Source organism: Heptranchias perlo, chromosome 15 (genome assembly GCF_035084215.1).
Source record: "Heptranchias perlo isolate sHepPer1 chromosome 15, sHepPer1.hap1, whole genome shotgun sequence".
Taxonomy (NCBI): domain Eukaryota; kingdom Metazoa; phylum Chordata; class Chondrichthyes; order Hexanchiformes; family Hexanchidae; genus Heptranchias; species Heptranchias perlo.
This window is the reverse complement of record NC_090339.1, coordinates 40,543,195-40,570,267: the sequence shown is the minus strand read 5'-3', so window position 1 is coordinate 40,570,267 and position 27,073 is coordinate 40,543,195. Positions and strand designations below refer to the sequence as shown.

Sequence of the window (27,073 nt, the reverse complement as noted above, 5' to 3'; positions counted from 1 at the left end):
AACAACCCTAGCTTCTCCTGTTCTCCACGTAACTGAAGTTCCCTGGTACCATTCTAGTAAATCTGTTCTGTACCTTCTCTAAGGCCTTGAATCCTTCCTAAAGTGTGGTGCCCAGAATTGGACACAATGCTCCAGCTGGGACGTAACCAGTGTTTTATAAAGGTTTAGCATGACTTCCTTGCTTTTGTACTCTATGCCTCTATTAATAAAGCCCAGGATCCCACATTTTTTTTTTTAAAAACAGTCTTCACAACTTGTCCTGTCACCGTCAAAGATTTGTGTACATACACCCTCAGATATCTATGTTTCTGAACCCCCTTTAAAATTGTACCATTTAGCTTATATTGCCTCTCCTCATTCTTCCTACCAAAATGTATCTAATTTCTCTGCGTTAAATTTAATCTGCTATGTGTCTACCCATTTCACCAATCTGTCTATGTCCTCCTGAAGTCTATTACTATTCTCATTGTTTACTACATTTCCAAGTTTCGTTTCATCTGTAAACTCCAGTCTGAAAAACAACCGGTCACTACTACTCTGCTTTCTGTCCCCTAGCCAATTTCGCATCCACATGCCACTGTCCCTTTAATCCCATGGGCTTCAATTTTGCTAACAAGTCTATTATGTGGTACTTTATCAAACGCCTTTTGAAAGTCCATACATACAACATCAACCGCACTACCCTCATCAACCCTCTCCGTTATTTCATCAAAGAACTCAATCAAGTTAGTCAAACATGATTTGCCTTTAACAAACCTTTGCTGTCTTTCATTTATTAACCCATACTTCTCCAAGTGCCAATTAATTTTGTCCCAGATTATTGTCACTAAAAGTTTCCCCACGACCAACGTTAGACTGACTGACCTGTAGTTGCTGGGTTTATCCCGCTCCCCTTTTTGAACAGGGGTGTAACATTTGCAATCCTCCTGTCCTCTGGCAGCACCCCTATATCTAGTGAGGATGGAAGATTATGGCCTCTGCAATTTCCACCCTTACTTCCCTCAGCAACCTAAGATGCATCCCATCCAGACCAGGTGACTTTTCTACTTTGAGTACTGCCAACCTTTTAAGTACCTCCTCTTTATCCTATCCAATATCTCTACATCCTCCTCCTGTACTACCTTATCCAATATCTCTACTACCTCCTCTTCTTTTGTAAAGACAGATGCAAAGTACTCATTTACTACCTCAGTCATGCCCTCTGCCTCCACAAGATCTCCTTTTTGGTCCCTAATCACCCCCACCCTTCCTCTGACTACCCTTTTACTATTTAGATGTTTATTTAAGACTTTTGAGTTCCCTTTTATGTTAGCCACTAATCTATTCTCATGCTCTCTCTTATTTCCTTTTTCAGTTCTCCTTTGTACTTTCTGTATTTGGCTTGGTTCTCTACTGTATTATGAACCTGACCTTTTCGGTTTCATTTTAATTTCTAATGCCAATAAGTGTGAATTAGTGAACAGCTCTGCATTTCTTATGGTCAACTGTATATATGGTACTTGGTGAAAGATCCTGAACTGAAATAACAAATCACCTTTGCATCTAAAGCTTTCTTTATGCTAATCCGTCGTTGAATCCTTGACTCCCCACGCTCAATCTGGGCCATGATCTTCTCGATGTCCTGCAATTCATTGCAGCGCTCCCAGAAAACAGCTAAAATGAACAATTCAATTGTAAATCATGGCACTGAAACAACCTGCACCAATTAAGAATATTTGATAACACAGCAGAACCTCAATTATCCTTGCTCCCATTTCCACATTCTCGATTACCTTCCAGAATTTCCACCGAGAAGGGAGCTGGAAGCTTATGAAGTTTGTTTTAAACATCTGTTTACATTCTATGGCCTCCATTATGCTGGGTAATTGAGATTCCACTGTAGTTAAAGATTTGTATAAAAAAATATGAAATTTAAACTGGAGGAAAACATAGATCTATGAGTGAAAAAATGCAAACTACAAAATGCCTTCTTTAACAAGATTATTTGTTGGTCAAACTTTTGATTTATGTTCTATGACCAAAACTAAAAAGTATAGCAATTCTGTAAAGAATTGGGAACAGGTTTACCAGAGTACTCAATGACCTCTTCAGGTGTCTTCCCCTCCACTTCTCGAGCAATATTATCAATATCATCCCGACCATATTTCTCATTGGCTTTGATAAACTGGTTGAAGTCCCGTTTGTTCCATGTTGTAAAGCCCTAGCAAATAATTTGCCAGTGGCAATTTGAGTAATGCAATTAACTCTTAAATGCAGACAGTAAGTTTATTATTAAATGTAACTAACAAGTAATCATCAAATTTAGCAGTTAATTATAGTAAAACACATAGGTAGTAAAATTAAGATAATTTATTTTGACTGTAGGATATTAAATAAGGAGGTTTATGGTTTCCATCAGCTCCAGTTAAATATTAATGAGTTTTAATCATTCTAACTGCCCTACAATAAGAATAAGCTTACTTTCTAAAAATATTTTAAAAATCCAAAACAATTGCAGACTGTAGTCCAATCCCATTGATTTAGTAATAATGTTATGGTGTGTGTTTACAGATCACTAGTTTAAAGGCAAACTGAAGACCCCATTCAGTTCAGATGAATGTGCATAAACACTCAGGGCAGGAAGCTAGATAGAGAAGTACTCAAGTTCAGTCTACAGGTAACACATAGGACCCCAGATGGATAGGATGGACCTTTTTTTTTAAGACTAGCAAACTCCTGTGGCATTGCTTACAAAGCAGCCACATGAAGAAGCCAAAAAGCTGCTGCGATTGCAATTGGAGTCCAGACATTCAGCTCATGAGTAAATTCAAGCCCTGGCAGAGGTTAGGCCTTCGGGTCAAACTTACTTTTTACATTTCCAAAGGTGTTGGGCAATTTTATGGGTAAACTAAAATATTTTTGGCAATTTAAACTTTTACATTTGTTAGGTTGTAAGTTGTATTTGTTAACTGTGTAAGATTAACAAGCTGAGGAAACAAGATAGTGGCCAAAAAGATTTTCATTAAGTATTTTGTGTGATTTAGTTGCTTCCCCTCCTTGATAGTTGTTTGCTTTCTCGTTGCTGCTTGTTCATTGGTAGGTAGCTTACTAGTTCAGGTGTGATTTGCTGCTGTTTTGTGAATGATTCTTGAGGTGCAAGTGTAAATTACAACTTCAAATTTGATGGGACTAGTGATAGATACAAGATTCTATTCCACAACTGACCTGAATCCCACTGCTCAAAAATTTTACACATCCACACTATAATATATTCTAATGACAACACTGAAAGTGAAGATGATGTAGAACTCAGCAATACCATTATTTTAAACTGGACTAGGCTTGGGTGCACACCTGTGTAAGGAGCTTCTCTTTTTCTTCAATTTCCTTCTGGTTCAGAGGCAGTGCATCATCAATCTTCCGCTGCTCTTCCTTTTGTACCTGCGCTGCATTGTGCAAGTCAGGATTCCTGGGGACCTACAACCATTCCCAGATGAACATTAAGTTACTTACACACATTACTCCATATCCTTATGCACTTATGGTAGTATCTAGAGAAATGCAGGGAACAGATTTTGACCTAAATACCTGTGGGAAAGGTTCCCACCCCCACCCCCACCCCCAAACAGGTTAGCTCCAAATTTCAGGAAAATGCAATTTTTTTTGGATTCAACAAACCAGATGTTTCCTTGGAGAACTGTTCGAGCATTATGATGTGAAAGTGGGGTTGATCTATGAAAAAGAGTCCTGTTGGCCCCAGTGTCATGATCCAGTCCACAAATATTCTTATAATTTCTATCCAGTTTTTGCATAGTCTCCTGTTACTTCTCAAATTTTAGAAAATAGTCCCACCTACAATGCACATTTTACTAACAATCCAAATACAGCTACAATAGATTACTGATCATCCCCTTTGCTTTAAAGGGATGTGCAAGAATCGCTTTGCAAAAAGAATGAATTACATTTAAATAAAGTGACTGCTAGTTTATAACCAGTCAGGTTTTAGTAGAGGTCTTCATAAAGGTTTTTTTTGCAACAGAAATACCAACCACAGTTTAGGCTCTCATCACTAATATTTAATAAATACAGACCAGAAAATCAGCTGGAATCATAGTTGCATCTTTGAGGCGGGAAGAAACCCGCCACACTGAAGATGCGCCCCAATTCCTCTTCTTGCCCAAAGTAACAGACCCCAAGCTGGGGCACAGCTGATTAAGTGTTGATCGCCATCCACCACTTCACCCAAGTGCCACTATTCATGCATGAGCCTCAACGGTGAGCATCATCAGGCTATTTGACATGCAGGGTATACCAAGCTCACCCAATCCTGTGCTCACCCCATGCAAATGCACGCTAACATTAAAAATGAAAGGTGCAGTCATATTCTTGATGCATGGTGAGGGACTGGAGCATCTCTCAATCATGTTTAGGGCAGCCTAGCTTGTCTGCTTCACCATGATTGATAGGTGATCTTCCCAAATTTAAAGGCGTTTCAAATGGAAAAAGGTTTGCTTTTGTGTGATGCTTTTAAGGTTGATTGTACCACAGTGCAATATGGCTTTTACAGTTGCACTGTAAAGGATTTCACAATGCCAGCAAATTACACATCAAATAGTCACTTCAACATAAAGTGTTTGGGTCAAGAACCTCTTGTTGACAGACAATTGCACTGTATTACCTTATACCCTATACTTTTTCTATAAGAAAGGATTTCTTTTTCCAGTAGTTCGAATAGACGTGGTGGAAAAAACTGGAAATCTTGAATACTTGGCTGTTTCGGAGGTCGAGGCGCCTATAATAGGTACAATGATTACAATCAGAAGAGAAACTTCTATCATTAACGAAGAATGACTTTATTTAAAGACATCTACTTTGACTTGTTGAAGAGCTGTGCTTTGAATTTTTGTCTTCATTCCTTTTCTTTTGCTCTTTATAAAATGTTTCTATGTCTGTGGAGCCTACTCCAAGAAAAAAAAAGCATCTTAATGGTTTATCCCTACATTTTTAAATCACAGCAGAGTAACCAACCAAATTAGGTCATAATTCCAATCACTAAGGACCTCTTATTATATCAGAATAGTCACATTTCATTTTTAATGTGATAGCAAGTATTTTTTCCTAGAAGCACTCTCCACACCCCAGCGGAGAGGTGGCCATGTGTTAGCCCAGACCTCTATCAAGATCACATTGTGCCTGCCCACTAAGGAGCAGTAAAAAACTAGGCAGGTGAACAAATTTAATTTAAATAATATGACTAAGGGAAAAGAACCTCTCTTTACAGAGGAGAGATGGATATCAAAAAGGAAGTGCAAGAATTTAGGAAGAGGGGATCAAAGGCACAGTTGAAGAAACAGGTTTTTAAGGAGGCTTTTGAAGGCAGGAAGACAGTTAAGCAAGGTGAAGTGATTTAGGAGTACCACAGAAAGCAGGCCTCCAAATTTGAAGTGGACTGGGTGGAAAGTGGGTAGCGAAACACCATTAAAAACAACACAGGTGGGGGCTGGTACATACACTCGGAGAAAATTCACAAAGCAGGGTGGGGCATGCCAGTGGAGGTTTGAAAATGAGGGAGAGATCTTCCTCAAGGGAAGAAAAGAATAAGTACATGATGAAAGACCCTGCTTTTAGTGCCTTCCGATACTTTGATAGAAATCAAGAACTCGCAAGAAATCGACAATATATCACTTCATGGTACAACAGCAGCAACAAATTATACTTACATAATACCGTTAATATAATCATAGGAGACATTGGGGGTCATTTTAAATGGTGTAAAACGGACATCATCGGATCAGTCGCCTGTTATACACTCTGCCCGATTTTCCATTCTACTGAAGTCAATGGAAAGGTCAAATTGGGCAAAGTGTATGATAGACGGCCTATCTGATATCACCTGTTTTATACTACCGCGAAAAGTTAGAATGGCCCCCATTGACCAGTCCTGCTTCAAACTTCAGCTACTGCCTTAAAATGCTACTCCCCTACAACTATCGGTGGTGGATTATATCACAAATAATTTAGAAAATGAAACAGGACAGAGAAATAAAAATGATACTGCACTATAAACAAATTAATAAACATACATTACCGTCAGTTCTTGGTAAATGTTTAATGATTCAGTTTGATGGGAAAGTGGCAGAGCAATCAAAACGTCACTTGGTGCAGCACTGGTCAGAGTTATCTTCCTAGTGATCTACGTAACACTTCTGACCAGTTGATTTCTGTACGAAATCTAGATCTTCAATATTATGATGGGTTCACGTGAGCACTGGAAAATTGCGAATCTTTGACTAATGTAACAAAATGATAGAACCTGAAATGTTGAATTTCCCTTCGCCTCCAAAAAGCTAGCTGTTATATCAAATACCAGTGCTGTTCAAATTTTTGTGTGTGCAAATATTAACACACTCCCAGTGACCCCATTGCCCTAGCTTCCAAAAAAAGGCGGTCAGTTATTCAACAGCAAATAGTGCTAGCAACAAGTTGCATTTTGATTAGTATACACCAACAGAAACAATGTGCCAGTGAAATCAATAAACACAGCAAAAATATAGAATATATAATTCTTCAGACAAGTGTGCAGAGTGATCGGACTTCAGATAGAAATCTGAAGGCATTGAGGACCCCAAGGGGCCTGTAGACCCCAACTTAAAAATCTGTGATACAGAACTGAATATTAAAGTCCCAAATCCTGGCAACCCAGGACAGGAGTGATGGAAAATACAGTACCCCAAAAAATGTTTGAATAAAAATGTTTTAGTGTTACAGGGCAATTATATATTATGGAGCAGGGGAATTCCAGGTCTGAATTCTTACACCATGATTCGGTTTCACTGTTTCAGTCCAAGGATATCCTGTAATGCTCCCTCTGTTCAAACAACAGTGCCGTTTTTTTAAAACATTTCATAAAATAAAAGTGTACATTTATACAGTGCTCCTCATATAGAAGAGCACTGGGAAATGCTTTACACGGGAGATGGAAGGCCACAGAGCAGGAGATGAAAGAGTTTGGAGAGCCATGACGACCAATGGCACAGTCTAAGATAAAAATGCAAGAAAGTCTTTTGAAAGAAGGGAGAGAGAGGTAGCATGAAGAGGTTTTGAGAGAGAGAGTTCGAAAGAACTAGATTGTAGCAACTGAAAGATCATTCTATAATAGTATTTTATCCCAGTACCAACCACAATCTGATATAAAATAGTAAGTCTTTACAGTCTCTGGGGGCAAACACATTGCTTCCAATGTCCTGAGAGGTACTTCAAATAATCAGGTAGAACAGTGGAGGAAGATTTTCCCTATGCGCTTGGTGTAACAAAATCACAAACACATTCTTTATAAAACACGTTTACAATTTCGTTACAGATGGTGTACAGAGGAAATCTTCCCCTATCAGCGACTTGCTACAGATGAGCATACTCTAAGGATATGAAGGTGGCTAAGACACACAGGAGCTATGCTATCACATTGCAAAATGTTTATTTTATTCTTGTGCTTTCAGACCACTCAGTGGTTTAAAACATCTTCTTAAACACCATCAGGCTGAAGTAATTTTGAATTCAAAGTACTAATCCTTCCCCTGAGGAAGGTTCTGTAAACATAGTTTTATACACTGCTTTACCTTTGGGGCTCTTGGCTCACTGACACGTAAAGCTTCTCGGAAATATGCATCCACTGCATAATTGGCTTTTCGCTCTCGTTTGGGTGGTTCAATCCACTCTGTCAAACCAATCTATTTATTATTACAAAAAATAACAGAACATTTTAGTTAATACTGTGCATTTAAAATGCCACCAGGGTCATTAAACTATCAAATTATATTTGATATACTGTATATTTGTATGCATAATGCAACTTGTTACAGATTTAAATTCAACAGTATCATTTCATGTGAACAAGATGATGGGAATCATTTTTAACTTCAGCGCAAAATGGGTGCCAGGATGGTGGTGCAGGCTGGCAATGGGTCGCTGTCGTTTTGTGGAGCCTGGAGGAGAATTCCTACTCCTTTGGGCCCCACAAAAATCCACCTCCAAAAATTTCCCAGGCTGTTTTTGGAGCAGCTTCCAGCAGTTTAAGGACTGCTGGTAATGCCACTCAATGCCTGGTACAACTGGGCCTAGGAAAAACAGGCAAGCGGCAGATGAAAATTGCTCCCAATAACACTGTATTGAAGTGCAAAACTGTTTTAAGTATATTTGTAACAATATACTATTACAAAGATTTCATATCAATCAATATGTTTTACCTCAAACTGTTCCCACCGTTACCAACACCAGTGGCAGATCTGTAACCAGCAATACTTCATTCTAGTATTTTATACCTCAAACTGCTTTATCCATACACAATCCAAGTTTATAAGAACAGAATCTATAATTGTGCTGCTGAGTGTTTTCACATTTCAAGTGGATATAGTACAAAAATTTCACACACCCACCATTGCAAGTCCCTGGAGTGGGAACCCACAACTTTCTGACTCAGACGACAAGATTGCTACCACTTAGCCATGGTGACATTATAGACCATTCCAAACTATACAACACTAGGTGAACAAATTACTGCAGCAATTTGAGATGACAAACTAAGATAAGTTGCCAAGAAACACATTGGTACATTATTAAGGCATATATCAAATTTGATTTTCCCCCCCCCTGTAGCCAATACACTAAATAAACCTAAACCGAATACAAAGACTGAATATTATTAAGCTACATATGATGCTACCATTTGCTAAATCCTCAATATGATCTGCCTTCATTTTAAAAAAAAACTTTTAACTTGAAATTTTACTGCAGAAATAAAACTTTCAGACATGAAGGAATTGTTTAAAGACTAGTGAATCTCCTGGGGTGTTGTTCACGGCAAGTTGGAGAATTCATTGTTTTCTAACAACAGAAGCAGTGTACCTTGAAATTACACTGTGGGATACTAGCATGTGAATGCTTAATGACTTAGTGAGAAGAGGAATTTCAGACCATCAGCAAAGACATTATCCCATTTAATTTAAATGAGTTAACTCTTCCACTAAAATAACAGAGCATTTTCAGATGGACATATTGAACATTTGCACCAGTATCCCACACGCCATTTCAAAGCATATGTATTATGAGTGCAAGGCCCAGTGATGGTCTCATTATAGAAGTTGATTTCTTGTGGATTAGAAGAAACTAGGGTGTTACGACAGTGGACAAAGGCTGGGAAGATGTGCGCAGGCACAGAATGGCAATTCTTAGGAGGAGGGCTGTGGTCTGGAAGCTCTTATTGGGTGGGGGTATTTGGGGTTTGGCACCATTGGGAATAAGAGCCTGAACCAAAAGCAGGAAGCCTGCAGGAGCAGGACTCAGAGATGGAATGTAAGTCGGAGCAGGAAAACAAGTGGGAGTGGGAACAGGGGCCAGAATAGAAATGGGACTGGGTGCCCAACACCAGCAGGAGTGGGAGGAAATACACAAACAGGAATGGGACCAGGAGCAGAACATCAACAGGAGCAAGAGTGGGAGGCAGCGAAAGGCACAGTGTGAAAAGGAACACAAGCAAAAGTGTGAATGGGGATCAAAATGGGACCAGGACCATTGCCAGAGTGGGAAAGAAGCATGCCACAGCTGTGTGGTGGCTCCTGGAAATCATAATCTGTTACATGGATTACTAAGCATGCCCAGTTTAGATTGGAAACAGAAACATAAATTGGCTGGGCAGAAATAGTGACGTATGTGGAGGGAAATTATACATGGAGCCCAGAATGTTGAGAGGCCTGATGTTGGTGTTGATGGAAGGAGGACAGAAAATTGTTGATATCAACTTTATGGCTAAGTTCAGTTATTTTTTTTTAATGATATAATTTTTTAATGTACTTAATATGTTCAAAATGTAATTGTTAGCTGTATATCATGCAGTAGGTCAGAAGAAAACATGGTTTGTTGCATTGGCTGAAAAAATTGAGCAATTTAGCTGGTTTTGTGGTACTTGCTAGTTTATGAATGATAACTTTGACAAACAAGTTGAGTAATTTGATTCCTCAGTTCTGTGCTGGTTAATGATTCCTTACCACTATTGTTTACTACCAGCTGAGAGTGAATGGAACGCCTTTTGATTGATCCATTTTTAGTCAATCGGATTTTGATTAGTAACTTAACAGATAAGTGGTTACTTGAGCCAATGATGTTCCTATGTCCTATGTTCCTATGTACCAACAGATGTATGTTATGCTCAGGATGTTTATGGGTTATTCTTACATTTATACTTCAGATCAGAAACCTACAACATGAAGCCAGGTCAAGCTCAACTGACACCAATTATTGTAGCATTTCCATTAATGAAATACAACTTGATAAGTGCAACAAATTAACATACAGGGCATGCCACTTATAATGGAAGTGGCTAATCCAGGTAAACTGCATCTGCCCATTCATAATGCAGTACAAATAACATGTCATAAATTTGCCCAGATTCCATTTTCTGTGGGACCCTGATCTTTAACTGTATTTTAATTTATTTTCCACTTTAATTTTAGACAGAAAAGATCTAGACAGCTGGATTTGACAGGCTTCAGGAAGGGAGTATCTGAAAGTTTCCTCAATCTTGGGAAGATTTAGCAAACTATGAAGAAATATCTTGAACAATGGTGGGTTATTGCCATTTGGCGGGTAAGTGGAGTTAGGATACAGATCAGCCATGATCTCATTGAATTGCGAAACAGGCTCGAGGGTGTTAAGTGGTCAATATTGACATAGTACATGGAAGTATTTATGCAAAACTTATTAAAATAGTTTTCTTAGCACTATTTTAAAATAACCTTTGAAAATAATGTTGCTGAGGAAAATGTACAGAAGAAAATAAGGCATGGAACACACTGAAGAGTGAAGTATGTTATTTGCACCACTAGAGGGAGATTATATTTGAGAACAGTGGCCTAGAAATTCGATTGCACCGGAAAACGGTGGGCAGTGGTTGAGACATGCTCTGCACGCGCCTGTTCACCTGATTCAGGCACCATGCTAAATTCGTGCTGGGACCTCATCACTACCCGTGCGACTCACTGGCTGCCCGCTTGTTTTTGGGGGGCGGGGGCATCACCTCTTAAAGGCAATTTTCTCTAAACACTCAAGACTGTCACTGACACACTCCTTTCTTACAGAATGTTGCGCACAACTTGTTCCAGGAAGCTGCCACCGGATATGGCCGAGCCCACCTGCACATCCTCTTCCCCTTGGAAGAAAACGTGCTGCCCATCACGGGCAGGGGTAGAGTCATGGCCGTGACGAGTGGTAACACTGGAGGAGATGCATGCAGGATTTCTTCACATCCTTTTCCTCCTTACCTCTTCTTGCTACTATCTCTCCCTACACACTCTGCATGACAAACTGCAGCTGCCTTCACCAGCCACTAAATGCTAATCCTTGCCTTCTTTTTCATTTCAAGTACTGCAACTTTAGGAAAATGAGTTCAAGCTTCCTGAAGATGCAGCACCACTCGATCTGACCGTAGCAAGCACCAGCTCAGAGACTGGCACTACACGTACTTTAGAGGCAAGACTAGAGGAGGGGTCTTCACGTGGTGAATCACGGCCACAAATGTGCAGAAGCTAGGGCAAGAGGACAGGACACCACAAGTGCCAGCTCACCAGAGGGTAAGATCACATACTAGCTCTGCTGCAGAGGACTGAAATGCTGAAGTCGAGGGCTCAGGCTGCCAGAGAACGCTGATGAGCATACACCAGGAAATGCAGGTGTACTGGGCAGCCTATCAACGAGCATACACACAATGGCTAAAAGCACGGAGGATTCCAACTCCAACTTGTGTCAAGGCTTCACGCAGAGCATGGAGACCATTCTGACCAACATGGACCGAGTGGTCAGCTTCATGAACACAACAGCGAGGCCCACTATGATGGAGCCTCCACTGACAGCTTCTACGGCAGCTAATACTAGTGCCGTGGAAGCTCAGACGGCTGCCACTTTGGCTTGGGTGCAACTGTTGACAAGAGCTTCCAGATGTCACATCACTCCTGCACTCTGTTCTCACGCACAGCTACAAGGTGCAGTCCCAGTAAAGTGGCCACGGCTCCACGGGAGAGGCACCTATTGTCCTCTCTAAGGATGACAGCATATCTACTATCTCATCACCCACTCTGCCAGTACCCTTGTTAGTGCCACACAGCCAGCCCAACCAAACTGCTCTGGCCCACGCTGAGATGTTGCCCTCAAGATCCAGAGCTGCTCGAGGTCACCGACTACGGCCATCTGAAGTATCCTCAATGGAAGCTCAGCAGAAGCTTCCACCTCCCAACCAATAGCCTCTGGGGGAACATTTCATAGAAAGTTGGATAAGTAAACGATGACAGAAGACAGGCACTAAAGGGCTTGCGCAAGGGTGATTCTTAATTATTTCTTTTAACTATTAGACACAGGGGGAATTGAGTTCTTGGATAAATATGTTTTTTGTTCTGGGTTTGGTGTTGATGTTTATATTTCTAGTAAGGCAAGGGAAAGACCCATGAGGGCTGGATTTAAGGATTGGTGGTGGTGTAGTAAGGATGGTGGTGATAAGGATTGCAGGGCTGTTGGCCCATTGGGGATGATTCATGTGAAGCGCTCTTGAATGAGCTATTCTGAGAGCTCTGGCAGCTGGTGATTGATACCACTCCTGCTCTTCATCATCTTCATGCTGCTCCGCCCTCTCCTGCTGTCCAGGTAGCGGTCAGGGCTGGTCCCTCATGATGGCAAAGTTGTGCAGCATGCAGCAAGCGACCATAAAACTGGATACCCACTCGGCGCTGTACTGCAAAGCTCCTCCTGAGTTGTCCAGGCAGCAGAAATGTTACTTGAGCACACCAACTATCTGCTCGATGACATTTCTGGTGGCAGTTATAGGCCACCTCTGCAGCTGTGCCTAGGTTCCTGACAGGTATCAATAGCCTAGTCTGAAGGGGATTGCCCTTGTTGTCAAATAGCCAGCCTGTGATCTGAAGGCCTGGCTGGGATAAAGGCAGCACAAAGGACTGGCACAGGATAAATGAATCATGACTATTACCAGGAAACCGGCCACAGGCCTGCATGATACGCTGCCTATAGTCACAAACAAGCTGGACATTGAGGGAGTGGACTCCCTTTCTATTCAGAAAGATGACAGGCTGATGGTGGGGATCACGGAAGGCAATGTGGGTGCAGTCTGTGACACCTTGGACCCTGAGGAAGCCTGCAATCAGTCCCTTGATGGAGGTATACTGCATTTGGTGGCAACTAAAACAGATACAAAATAGCCTTTTGGAGCAGGTCTCAATACATCATGGTGTTAGTAAAGCTCAATAGTTTTGAATTATACTGTCACTTTTGCATTCATGCATACCCAAAGTCACTTTGCAATAATGTGAAAGTGACAATATAACTGCATCCTTAGAGAGGTTATAGAATACTTAACATGACAAATAGAAATCTTTTACATTGGTGCAGTCGGGGGGAATTTTACTGTGCATCTAAACATCCTATACCTGGGACTGCTTGATGTCAACACTGGCTGCCTGAAATGGGAATCATTTTATTCTGCAGTACAAACATCCCCAAGGAGCGAAAATTCATTTTAAAAGTAATATATTTGGAAAAAAATCAACAGTACTTTCATCGTAAATTGTTTAAACAAAAAAAAATTAAAATGCACTAATGCAACTGAGCGTTAAATTCAAAGCAAAAAACAAAGCCGTACCTTCTGTTTTCCTCTGTAATCTTCGCCTTCAAAACTATATAAACTTTCTGTTTCCATAGTAAACGATCGAAGGGAACTCTCACCAAGATTTTGCAAACGTTCTTTCAGTTCAGCTGTCTATATAGAAAAAGTAATTTCATTCAATAAAAAATGTTCAGGCTGCAGTGTAAAACCATCAATAAGGATGGGCTCCAAGAAATGAAAAAGCAATGACGTTAAAAAGAGGAAGAAAATAAATGTTAGAAAATGTGTACTTCAGTGATTCAATCAGTATATGTACTGCACTGCATTAAGAATTAAATCAAGGAGGCACAAGAAATTCATAATGCCTAAAAATAAAATGTGGCTCCCTTGATCACCTAACTAATTAATAAGTAAATAGCTCAGCCATGCAGACCAAGAAAGTCTCAGGTTTGATCCCTGGCCTGTGTTAGCCAGGGTGGCAGCAGGGCACTACTATTACCTTCTGCATTAGTAAGGGGAAAAAGATCAGCCAGGATTCCTGCTCCTCAACCACTAGCCAGCAATCCTCGCTGGAAAGCATGTGTGGCTGATGACAGCATCAGGCTCAGATGGGATACCTTCCATCCACAGTCTGGTAACATGTCAACATTGTCTATGTTCAGTGTCACGTTTCAGCTGGCACTAGTGCCTGTAATGGAAAATGTTTAATTTCCAAGCACTAATATCCTTCACCATTACAGCAACTTTCACACACCAAAAAATGTATAAAATATGTTATTATAGGAGCTAATTGTTAGAAATTAAAGAGCAGAAAAACGTGGGCTCAAAAAACAATTTGGTGTTTGTACCTTCTTTTCTCCTCTCTCCAGTATAGTATCAATGTCCTCATCTGTTAACTCACTGTCTTTGGTGGCAAAGACATGGGTAGCACCATGGCGAATCATTTGTAGCATTTCATCCTTGCCTAGTTTGTTGGCCTGTTGGTCAATTAGCCTCCCTAATAAAATAAAGCAATGTCAAAATGTCTAGATGAAAAAGACTTGGTGACTTGTTTTTAGAATCTCAGATGTTTCTCCGATTTATTGCTCCATTAAATAACTAGTAACTGAAATAAATCATGAATAAAAGCAAAACAAAAAAGGCACTATCAGTAACTTCTGCATTCCTGGTGTAAACTAATTCTTGAAGGTAATAACAGAACATGAGCACCTTCGTTAACTCACTAGTCACATAATCAAGACCACAGGAATCGAGTGAGAGTTCATTTTACTCTCCCTTCCTCCTCACATCGTCAAATTTATCTTCCTTGATTGTAGTGACATATGCTAGGGTACGATTTCGAGGGCAGCTACCTCACCCAAATAGCCATTCTTCATGCGTAAGTATCAGTAGGCTATTCAATCATATCACAGTTGAGCAATCCCACTCAGAGCCCACGAATGGCTGGGATGGGAAGATGTCACCCCAGGAAGGAGTGCGCTTCTGAAGTTGGGAATGGGGCACACTGCAGGCTAGAGAGCACTTTACTCTATATCTAACTGCACTATACCTTAATTGGGATTGCTTGATGCCAAAAATGGGTGCTCAAATGAAAAGCATTCCACTCCCCAGTACTAACGTACCTCATCTAGATGAGCACAATAGAAGGAGTGGGAGCAAAGAAAACACATTGGACTATGCACCACGTTTACGGTTTGGAAATGTGCCATTCTTTCAGAATTGTAATATGATCTCAATTCTCAAAGATTTGTTCTGCTAGGATTCGAAACAAGAATATTAAGCTTAAGAGTTCCCTTTCTCCTTAACTCACTGCTTTTCACGTCCTCTTCCCTCAGCCCTGATCTTGCTAGTGAATTCAATCCCCTACAGTAACCATTTTCATCCAAAATACTTGAGGCTTTGGTGTTCTCTCCACACGAAGCTTTGAAGTTCAAAATCCAGACTTTGTTACAGTACCAATTTAATGACAGTGACGGGAGCATAAAAACTACCTATCTTCTCACAGTAATAAAATAACTAAATGGAGGGAAATCAGGGAATTTCTACATCATTAAAATATTTGTCAACCTGGCGCAGTTGGTAGCACTTTCAACACAGAATCAGGAGGCAGTGTGTTCAATCCCTGCTCTAGGACATAAATTAGATTGACACTCCCGTGTAGTGCTGAGGGAGTGCTGTTTTGACTACTGTCTGTCTCTTCCAGTGCATATAAAAGATCCCATGACACTATTCAAAGAACAGCATTCTGATACTGTTCTGGTCAACATTTCTCCCTCAACCAATACCACCAAAAAAAGATTAGCTAGTCATCCATCTCACAGGGTTTTGTGGGGGGGTCTGCCCATGCGCAAAATGGCTGTCACGTTTGCCCACAAAACAACTCACCATGCTTTGAGAAGTGGTTTTTAATTGTTTCAAAAAATTTGTAACTTGGATCATTTGAATTCCAACTCTTTTTTAAATCAGCTTTGAAAAGGCATAATGAGGTAAAACAATTATTTGTAGTTATTAGTCAAACAGTACAAAGGCTTAGCACCAAATTTCTCTTGTATATGCCTGCAATTTGTTCCCTATTTTTCATTGGTACCAGTGGGGTCGAGTCAGATATGTTTACATTTTGACCCGTGTTAATCTCCCATTGCAGCTAGCTATGGGATGAGATCAAATCTGACAGTGTGCACAAAGACTGCAACAGAAGACATAAACGTCAGCATAAACGGCCTTCTTCAGGGCCTGCGGTTTTGGAGCGACAAGCTACAATGATAATTGGTATGAATAGATCTCCCTTGGCCTTGCTCAAGGTGAGTTTAAGGATCGACTGTTTTATAATAGGGGTGTTAATGCCATGTAGGGGATAACATCAAGGCCACAGGTTTACACTGAATAAGTCAGTAACTGGATAAACTCACTGAGCCATCAGAGAAGCCACATAATGTTTCTAAGAGCACAAGAATATAATGTTGTGCCCACCATGTGAACATAACAAGTCTAATATGTTGGTGGGCCTAATGAAATTTCCCTGACCAAAGGAGCATTCATACCTTGCTGAATAACAATAGAATCAAGTCGCAGCTTCATCTCAGCCCGTTCCACAATCCGCTCTTCCACAGTGTTGTCAGTGAGGAGCCGGAACACACGAACGGTCTTTTTCTGGCCAATACGATGTGCACGGTCCTATTTACAAAGAAACATTATAATTTTTTTTTTTAAATGGTGTATGCACTGATTAAAAGAATCCAAATATATAGAGTCTGAAATGTACATAAAGGTCACAGCAAAACATTTTAAAACCAACTTCTTCAGTAACCCCAACAAGCAGACTTCCTGATGACCATGTGGGTAAAAGCATAACCAGTTGTAGCTATATAGGCCAGATGGTTCCAGGTTCAAATCCTAGTCAGTATAATTAGCCAGAGCAGCATTGAGAGTGTAACAAATAGTCTCAGCTACCAAGCAAGGTCAGGACCAGGCTCGGTTGTGATATCCTGCACAACAGAGTTGTCTGTCAATACACTTTACACAGATGACCACCCAGGGGAGTACCGGACTAATATCTGAGGCACCACACTTCAAGCAAACCATCAGCACCTTCAGGGGAGGATGAAAGCAAACTCAAGGAAAGGAGGAAAGAAACTCTTGAAACAAACAGCAGTAATAGTGCAACTGTGTACATGAATAATGAAACTCTGCAAAAGTAATGCTCAAATCTCTTTTGTGACATATCCATCTCCTCTGATTTTATTAACTGTAGATCATAAAATTATCCCATTTCATTTATGAATCTAAATTTTCTATGGTTAACAGCATGGTTAAGATAGTGTAAAAATAACTAATTTTAATGCATTATATGAAGGGACAGCATCATCAAGTTACATCAAAACTACAGCACAGAAACAGGCCATGCAACCCAACTGGTCTATGCCGGTGTTTATGCTCCACACAAGCCTCCTCCCTCCTCACTTCATCTAACCCTATTAGGATACCCTTCTATTACTTTCTTCCTCATGTGCTTATCTAGCTTCCCCTTAAATGCATCTATGCTAATTGCCTCAACTGCTTCTTGTGGTAGCAAATTCCACATTCTTAACACTCTTTGGATAAAGAAGTTTCTCATGAATTCCCTACTGGATTTATTAGTGACTATTTTATATTGATGTCCTCTAGTTTTGGTCTCCCCCACAAGGGAAACATTTTCTCTACATTTACCCTATCATTATGATAAAGACCTCTATCAGGTCACCCCTCAGCCTTCTCTTTTCTAGAGAAAAGAACCCCAGCCTGTTAAGTCTTTCCTGATAAGGATATCCTCTCAGTTCTGGTATCATCCTTGTGAATCTTTTTTGCACACTCTCCAATGCCTCAATATCCTTTCTATGATATGAAGACCAGGACTGTGCACAATACTCCAAATGTGGTCTAACCAACATCTTATACAAGATTAACATAACTTCTCTGCTTTTCAATTCTATTTTTCTAGAAATGAACCCAAGTGCTTGATTTGCCTTTTTTTATGGCCTTATTAACCTGCATCGCTACTTTTAGTGATTAGTGTATCTGTACCCCTAGATCCCTTTGATCCTCTATCCCATTTAGACTCTTATTATCCAAGCAGTATGTGGCCTCCTTATTCTTCCTACCAAGATGCACTACCTCACACTTGTCTATATTGAAATTCATTTGCCAATTACACGCCCATTCTGCAAATTTATTAATGTCTTCTTGCATTTTGACGCATTCTTCCTTTGTATTAACTACATCCCTCAAATTGTACTTCCGATTCCCGAATCTAAATCGTTAATGTAAATTGTGAACAACAGTGGTCCCAGCATTGATCCCTGTGGAATACCACTTCCCTCCTTTTGCCAGTCTGAGTAGCTACCCTTACCCCCTATCCTCTGTTTTCTGGCCAACTTGCTATCCTTTCTGCTACCTGTCCCGACTTCACATGCTCTGACCTTAGCCATGAGTCTATAATGCGATACCTTATCGAAGGCCTTTTGAAAATCCAAATGTATTACATCTAAGGTATTACCTTTATCTACTCTTTCTGTTACTTCTTCAAAGAATTCAAGAAGGTTGGTCAAGCATGACTTTCCCTTCTGAAATCCGTGATGATTACTCTATTATATTTTCGTTCTCTAGATGTTTTTCTATTACATCTTTGAGTAAAGATTCCATTATCTTTCCTACCACCGATGCTAAGCTAGCTGGTCTATAGTTCCCTGGACTTGTTCTAGCTCCCTTTTTAAATGTAGGAATAGTATTAGCTGTCTGCCAGTCCTCTTGCACTATTCCCTTTTCTAGTGAATTTTTATATATATGTAATAGTGCCTCTGCTATCCCCTCCATAACTTCTTCTAATATTCGAGGGTGCAATCCATCAGGACCAAGGGTTTTATCCTGCCTAAATCGGATTAGTTTATCAATTATCTCCTCCCCTTCCTATCTTAAATGTTTTAATATCTTTTTCAATCTCTTCTTCTAATGTCCTGCCCATCTTGTTAGTCTCCCTGGTAAATACGGAGACAAAGTAACTATTCAATTATTTGTTAACTGTGAGTTTATCGTGTGCATCCCTTAGCGGCCCTATCCCTATTCTGGTTTTCCTTTTGTTATTTATGTGCCTCTGAGATTTATGCATCCTCCGAGTAATAAAGGGAGAGAAAAAAATTAGCAGCTCACAGTTCAGCAAACTTTGAGTAAGCTACTATACTGAAAATTTATTCAGAAAAAAGTGACACTCCCAATAATATTTCTAACAAAAGATCCCACCAGAAATATTAGCCAATTCTGCCTCTTTTCAGATGCTGATAGACCTGCTGTATATTTCCAGTTTTTGTTTTAATTTCAGATTTGCAATTTTTCTTTTTACTCCTTTTGAGAAAGAGGGGAGAAAAAGAGACAAAGACGCAGAGAAAGAAAGGAGAAAAAGAGGACTAACGGAGGGAGCAAACAGAAGAGAGTGCAAGAGAGTGAAAGATGGAGAGAGAAAAGAAAGGCATTAATAAGGTATCTAATCACATCTCTCAAAAACATGGCATAGCACTATGCATATAATGAACTACTTCAAAATACAGGGATTGCAAATGCCTTTATCAAGTAATTCAACAGGTTAACGACAACAGAAAAAAGAATGTATTTATATAGCGCTTTTCATGACCCCAGGATGCCTCAAAAGCATTTTACACCCAATGAGGTACTTTTGAAGTGCTACACTGTTTTAATGTAGGAAAACGGGGCAAACCAATTTGCAAGGAGCCACAAACAGCAATGAGATAAATGACCAGATGATCTGTTTTAGTTACATTGGTTGAGGGATAAATGTTGGCCAGGATACTGCAAGAACTCCCCTGCTCTTCTTCGAATAGTGCCATGGAATCATTTAGGTTCACCTGAGAGAACAGACGTCGGTTTAACGTCTCATTCAAGAGACAGCACCTCTCAGTGTAGCACTTCCTCAGTACTGTATTGAAATGTCAGGCTAGAGTATGTGCTCAAGTCCTGAAGTCGAGCTTGAATCCACAACCTTCTGGCTCAGAGGTGGGAGTGCTACCAAGCCAAGATGTATTACAATGACAGCCCCAACTTTCAAGAAGGAAGATGCACGACTACCTACCATAGCTTGCAAGTCCACCTGTGGATTCCAATCTGAATCGTACAAAATAACTACATCTGCTGTTGCTAGGTTGATACCCAGGCCACCAGCTCTGGTACTGAGCATGAATATGAACTTCGAACTGTTGAAAGCATTGAAAGAATCTATTGCCCGCTGTTTTAAACAAAGATACAAAATATTTACATAAATACAAACAACAGGATCGATTCAGTTCAGCTCTTTCTAAACAGTGTGACACATAAATTGATATTCAAAAAGAACTTGTTCTGACAAAGCGACTTCACCCAAAACTTTAACTTGTTTTTTCTCTCCAATGCTGACAGGCCTATTGTATATATTCAGAATTTTCTTTTTCTAACATAATCAACCTTTGATTATGTTTGAATTTGCATTTCTGCATAATAAATATATAGCAGTATTTTGAGTTTCTTAAACTCTTAAATATTCAGCACTGAAAAAAGTACTACAGCAGAAAATGCTAGAAATACAAGAGGTCCATCAGCACAACACAGAAAAATCTCCACTCAAAACATTAACTTGTCATTTCTTTTTCAGATATTGATTGAATGCCTGTGTACTTCCACAATTTCCTGGTTTTATTTCAGATTTCTACCATTCACAGTTTTTCTTTTAATTTCTAAAGAAGGTTTAAACTTTTTTAAGTCAGTAACATACATTTGCATGTAGCTATGATGGTCGTTATCAAAATATCCTTATCTACTAGGAAAGGGATTGCAACTGAAACAAAAATAATTACCTAATGATAAAACTGAGTAGTGGGAATCAGAAAAAATCCATGATGAGGATGAAGTTCCTCTAATGGCGTAATCACATATAGAAGCACCACATGGTGTGGTATTGACTCAAAGATCAGAAAGTTTGATCCCAGGTCTGTGATGAGTTGACTCATCTCAAGCTGCACAGCAGATGAGGTTACCAAGCTGGAGGACATCTCACTCTCAAGGTTCCCACTCCTGATTAGGTGACTCCAGCTGGAAAGTTTCTGAATGTGGCTATCAGATGATGACAGTATTGGGCCAGGTTATTCAAGGATATCACAACCTAGCTCAATCCTATCTTTTTCTCCAATTTCCAAATAGACACACTGCCCAATATGGCTCAAATGGTGAGATCAGCAGCACAACACAAATTAAAGATCAAACCTAGGATTTTCTGGTCTATATGACCCAGTGCTACACTGGGCAGTGCCAGCAACTACTAACACTTCAGGGGAAGCTGGAAAACTACATTTTACTTGAGACAACAACAAGAGTATCATCACAGACCTCTCTTTCCTCATGCGGAGTTTGTCCATCAAGACGACAATAGTCATAGCCACGCCACATACAGTAATCTTCGAGAATATCCATCAAACGGGTCATCTGGCTGAAAATGAGGACTCTGGAACCTTCAGGACAAACAGTTATTAGAAAAGGCATGAAAGTACATCTCAAAGTCAAATACTCAGCTAACCGCGGTTTTGCAACCCCAGAATTTCAGGGTCCATATATCAATTCCCAACTGGTGGTAATAGCTACAGAAACAGTACAGTACTTTTATTCAAAATAAGCAGCATGATGGGACACGAATAGAATCAATCATGGATGTAAAGTTTATGCCTTGCTAGCCTTCCAATCTATTGGCAGGAGACTAATCACTTGTGCCAGCTGTTAACTCCCAAGTGCCAACCAAACCTCCTGAACGCACTGCTCTGTTGTCCTTGTAGAAAAGTGCAGTCTGGAGTTTTGCCTGCAACGTCAAGAGTGGCTATAAGAGATCTACGGATCTTTCCAGGAAATTTGTAGGACATTAAGTTTTCTAAATTCAGCTGCCTAAAAGAAGCTTTAAACACAAAAAGAAGCTCTGATACACCTCTATTAGGTTGGAACAAAAATATCAATACCATTCCTACATGAAATGTGTTTGGGTAGTGTCAATCTAGATCCTACTGGGCATAAGCCACAGCCCTAAATAGCCCAACTCGACACTGTCATTCTCACTCAAGAGGCCATAGGGTGGCTGGTATAGGAAACAGTGTAGTAGGAGGTGCTCTTCTGGGGTTGCAGCAGTGGGACAGAGTAGGAGGAAACTTACTTGGAATTTAATTATGCTGTACTTGACCTGGGAGTGCTTGATCCAGACAATGGATATCCAAAATGAAAAATGTTCTATTCCCCAATACTTAAACGTTCCTCACCTGAATGAGCACAAAGAAACACATTCTATCTACAGAATTTGCTAGACAGCTATGCTTCAAGCGTTAAAACCTTTCATGGGCAAGAATTCAATAAACCATTCACATTAGAAGGGTTCCCCTTTGGAAAAGGCAGGTTTACTGCTTGTTGCAAAGTGTTAGGAAGAAAACTTGCTTTTCTATAATTGTCACATTCCAGGATGTTCTGACCATTTTTCCACAGAAAGGATTTGAAAATAAGAATGACATTTAAAACTTTTTTAAAGCAAAAGCATATTCTCAAAGTGATTAATGTGTTAAACAGACGTTGTTTTCCATGTAACTGAACAATAGCAATTTGTTAGCTTGGGTACTGGTAATCTAAGAAAAATCCTCACATGCACTGTATTGGAGAATCCTTTGATCTCTTTTTGTAACATAAAAGTGATGTGCGAGAGCTTCTGAGGCAGAGGCCCGAGAAAAGGAATGGCCCACTGATGTGGGGCAGCGTTCCCTCTCCACCGATTCTATCCCCTTCCCTGGTCACTGTCTCAGGCTGAACCCAGACTGTTTGCAACCTCGCGTCCTATTTAACCCCGAGCTGAGCTTCAGGTCTCATATCCTCTCCATCACAAAGACCAACTACTTCCACCTCTGTAACATCGCCTGTTTCTGCCGCTACTTCAGCTCATCTGCTGCTGAAACCCTCATCCATGCTTTGTCTCCTCCAGACACGACTATTCCAATGCTCTCCTGGTCGACCTCCCATCTTCCACCCTCTGTAAACTTAAGCTCATCCAAAAACTCACCTGCCCGTATCCTAACCCGCGCTAAGTCCCGCTCACCCATCACCCCTGTGCTCGCTGACCTACATTGGCTTCTGGTCAACCAACACCTCGATTTTAAAATTCTCATCCTAGTGTTCAAATCCCTCCATGGCCTCCTCGCTCTCTATCTCTGTAGCTTCATTGAGTCTTACAACTCTCCGAGAACTCTGTGTTCCTCCAACTCTGGCTCTTGTGCATCCCCCACTCCCTTCGCCCCACCACTGGCGGTCGTGCATTCAGCCATCTAGGCCCTAAGCTTTGGAACTCCGTCCCTAAACCTCTCTGCCTTTCCACCTCTCTCTCCTCCCTTAAGACCCTCCTTCTTTGGCTCAATGCCACTTTTTGTCTCATTACACTTCTGTGAAGTGTCTTGGGACATTTTCCTGTGTTAAAAGGTGCTATCTAAATGCAAGTTGTTGAAATCACATCTCTCAAGCATCTGTGTTACATACAGCACAGAAGGAAGCCATTCAGCCTATCGCGTCTATGCCGATGCGTATATACACACACACACACACATTATAGGAACATAGGAACAGGAGTAGCCATTCAGCACCTTCTGCCTGCTCCGTCATTTGACAAGATCATAGCTGATCTGTGATCTAACTCCATACACCTGCCTTTGGCCCATATCCCTTAATACCTTTGGTTGCCAAAAAGCTATCTATCTCACATTAAAATTTAGCAATTGAGCTAGTATCAAGTGCTGTTTGCGGAAGAAAGTTCCAAACTTCTACCACCCTTTGTGTGTAGAAGTGATTTCCAATCTCACTCCTGAAAGGTCTGGCTCTAATTTTTAGACTGTGCCTCCTACTCCTAGAATCCCCAACCAGCGGAAATAGTTTCTCTCTGTCCACCCTATCTGTTCCCCTTAATATCTTATAAACTTCGATCAGATCACCCCTTAACCTTCGAAACTCTAGAGAATACAACCCCAATTTGTGTAATCTCTCCTTGTAACTTAACCCTTGAAGTCTGGGTATCATTCTAGTAAACCTATGCTGCACTCCCTCCAAGGCCAATATGTCCTTCCGAAGGTGCGGTGCCCAGAACTGCTCACAGCACTCTAGATACGGTCTAACTAGGGTTTTGTATAGCTGCAGCATAACTTCTGCCCCCTTGTACTCCAGTCCTCTAGATATAAAGGCCAGCATTCCATTAGCCTTCTTGATTATTTTCTGCACCTGTTCATAACACTTCAATGATCTATGTACCTGAACCCCTAAGTCCCTTCGGACATCCACTGTTTTTAACTTTTTACCATTTACAAAGTACCCTGTTCTATCCTTTTTTGATCCAAAGTGGATGACCTCACATTTGCCTACATTGAATTCCATTTGCCACAGTTTATACACACATACAACAAACTTCTTCTGAAATGTACTAACAATTGCTTTTCAGTAAAATGCAGCAGCCACACTGCCCCAGCAATGTCCCACAAAAAACAGCAATATTATGAATGACCAGTTAATCTGTATTTGGATCAGGGAGAAACTCTATACTCTTCTTTGATTAGTGACCTGGCATCTTTAAAATGCACCTAAAATCACCGGAATAGGTGGTTGGTTTAATATCTGACCTGAAGGAAAGCACCTTTGTCAATGTAGCACTCTCTCAGTACTGTACAGGAATGTCAGGCCTAGATCATGTGCTCAAGTCCTTAAGTAATGTTTGATCCCACACCTTCTGGCTCAGAATTGAGTAATACACTTCATTGCTTTCTGCTAAAAAGATCACATTTCAGAGTTTTCTGTTTAGAATGGCTCCATTCCCCATTCTTTTGTGCTCAGCGCAGAAAAAAGTGAATTCATACATTTTTGGATCACAATCAAACATAATTCACTCTTAGAGTGCAGCTGCATACAGATGTGCAGTTCTTCTGGAATCAGTTGTGCTTCTTTAAGTATAAATAACTGGACTTGCAGGGAACCAATGACATTGTGGCCTAAGCAATGGGGGTTTAACGAATCTACCGTTGGGTTAATCAAACTAAGCCCAGAGAACTGGCTTGGAGATTTTACTTTCTGTGTCTCCACATTATATAATATAGCCCGATAGGCCTAGAGAAACTACAAATGTAATGGGGAGAGAGTGGCACACAGCAGTCACTCTTCTGAGACTGGAATTAGAAAACCCAGTAAAGTAGAAGTTCCTATTAAAATGAGCTGTCTCTGAACACCTACTTTGTTCTCTTAATTTAGGCAGCAGTTTATCGAGAACTACCATCTTGCCGCAGTTGTAAACCAGATGAGTATCTGTAGTGTAAGGAGGACCAGGCTCAGCACCGTCAAAGAGGTATGGGTGGTTACAGCACTTCCGCAGCTGCATCAAGATATTCAACAAGCGCATCTTGTCCATCTTTCCAGCAGAATTTAGAATATCAATATCCTTCATCAAGATTCTTGTATACCTGCAAACATTATGAAGTAAATATATAAAATCAATCTTTAAACCATTGTGCAGCTTAAAAAGGACAAAACAATACTCAATATTGGGGCTCGCAGCTGAAAAATAACCACTCGGGCAAAGCACTGGAGGGCTGCCAGCTCCCTTAGAGCCATACCCACCAAGACTCAGTAACTTCAGAAGTGAAGAAAAAGTTGCAAAAAAAAAACTACTGTATCAAAATTAGTTAGAAATACATCAACTATATCAATTTAAGACTTGTTTTGGAGCCACAAAGCATGAATTCAGATGACAATTTAATAAACTCATTTAAGAATGTCAGACAGAAGCCAGATAACTGACTTGTATGAGACTTGTCTTCAGTGGGCTTACCAATCCTATTCTCTTCCCATTTAATATCCAGATGAATAAATAGACAAACCTCATTTTTAACATCCTCAAAGGGTGGCACCTCTGACACCCCCAGTACTGCATTGTCGGCCTAGATCATGTCAAGTCCTGGTGTGGAGCCGAATCCTACAACCTTTTGACCCAGAGGTGACAGTGCTAAAATTGAGTCAGGCTGACACTATGACAACCTGGATAGTTTAAACTTCCCCCACAACCAATTTTCTTCCTTCCATACTGAATCACTAACTATGGCGAGTCAGCTGCAATTTCAGCCTCAGCTATTTCACTTAATTAGCCCACCTTGTACACAGCAATAATGCACTTAATGCAGTTAAATTCTGAGCACTTGTCATTTATTTTTATGCAGACTGCATCTTAGCTGGATAATGAGCAAGCGATTAAGTATTAATTGTGGGAGGGGGGATTGTTGGGCTTGTGTTAGCTCCCTACTGAGGTATGCTTGCTGGAGGCAAGCTCAAGGCGGCAGAACTTACAATCGTAAATAGGTCCCAGTGAGAAATCACTTTTCCAGGAGAGCACAGATTAACTGGTGCCATTTGAGGCCGTTTTACAAATATAACCACACAGCAAAATAGTTGAAAGCTACTGACTCCTCAAAACAGTACCCATAAAGTTAACAAGCTTCAACAGCAGTACCAGTTGTTCGCTTACCATTCTCTTTGCATTTTACTGAGACCAACGTAAATCTTGGTTTCTTTTTTAGGAGGCAAACTTTTTTCTACTTCTGCTTTTATTCGACGAAGCAAGAATGGTCGAAGCACCTTGAATGCATGAAATGAGAAACAGTAGTGTTAGGAGTGGGGAAAAGATGAAAAGCAGTCTTTGCAGTTGATATATTCCATGAGAGAAGTTGGCCCTTCCCTATGTAATGACAAGGATGCAGCAAATTGTGACAGTAGCTGTTCTGAGAAAGGAATTTAGATTCAAGTGAGAACAATCAAAACGCTGTCTGAAAGAAGGATTTTTCTTCCAATTAGAAAATCAAGACGTGTCTTTGAAGTTCC

General features: G+C 40.4%; 1 protein-coding gene across 2 annotated transcripts in view; it reads right to left on the bottom strand.

Moving 5' to 3' along the window:
• The window catches only part of smarca1 (SWI/SNF related, matrix associated, actin dependent regulator of chromatin, subfamily a, member 1), a 73,346-nt gene that overhangs the window by 7,651 nt on the left and 38,622 nt on the right, over positions 1–27,073 (bottom strand). For both annotated transcript variants that reach the window (XM_067997119.1, XM_067997120.1), the window contains exons 11-22: positions 26,721–26,830; positions 25,436–25,662; positions 21,539–21,660; positions 20,253–20,405; positions 16,678–16,810; positions 14,485–14,633; positions 13,673–13,789; positions 7,596–7,706; positions 4,658–4,771; positions 3,334–3,456; positions 2,068–2,200; positions 1,535–1,653 (exon numbers count right to left, since the gene is read on the bottom strand). In XM_067997119.1, the coding sequence (XP_067853220.1) occupies positions 1,535–1,653; positions 2,068–2,200; positions 3,334–3,456; positions 4,658–4,771; positions 7,596–7,706; positions 13,673–13,789; positions 14,485–14,633; positions 16,678–16,810; positions 20,253–20,405; positions 21,539–21,660; positions 25,436–25,662; positions 26,721–26,830 (1,611 nt within the window). The remainder of the gene's footprint in view (positions 1–1,534; positions 1,654–2,067; positions 2,201–3,333; positions 3,457–4,657; positions 4,772–7,595; positions 7,707–13,672; positions 13,790–14,484; positions 14,634–16,677; positions 16,811–20,252; positions 20,406–21,538; positions 21,661–25,435; positions 25,663–26,720; positions 26,831–27,073) is intronic.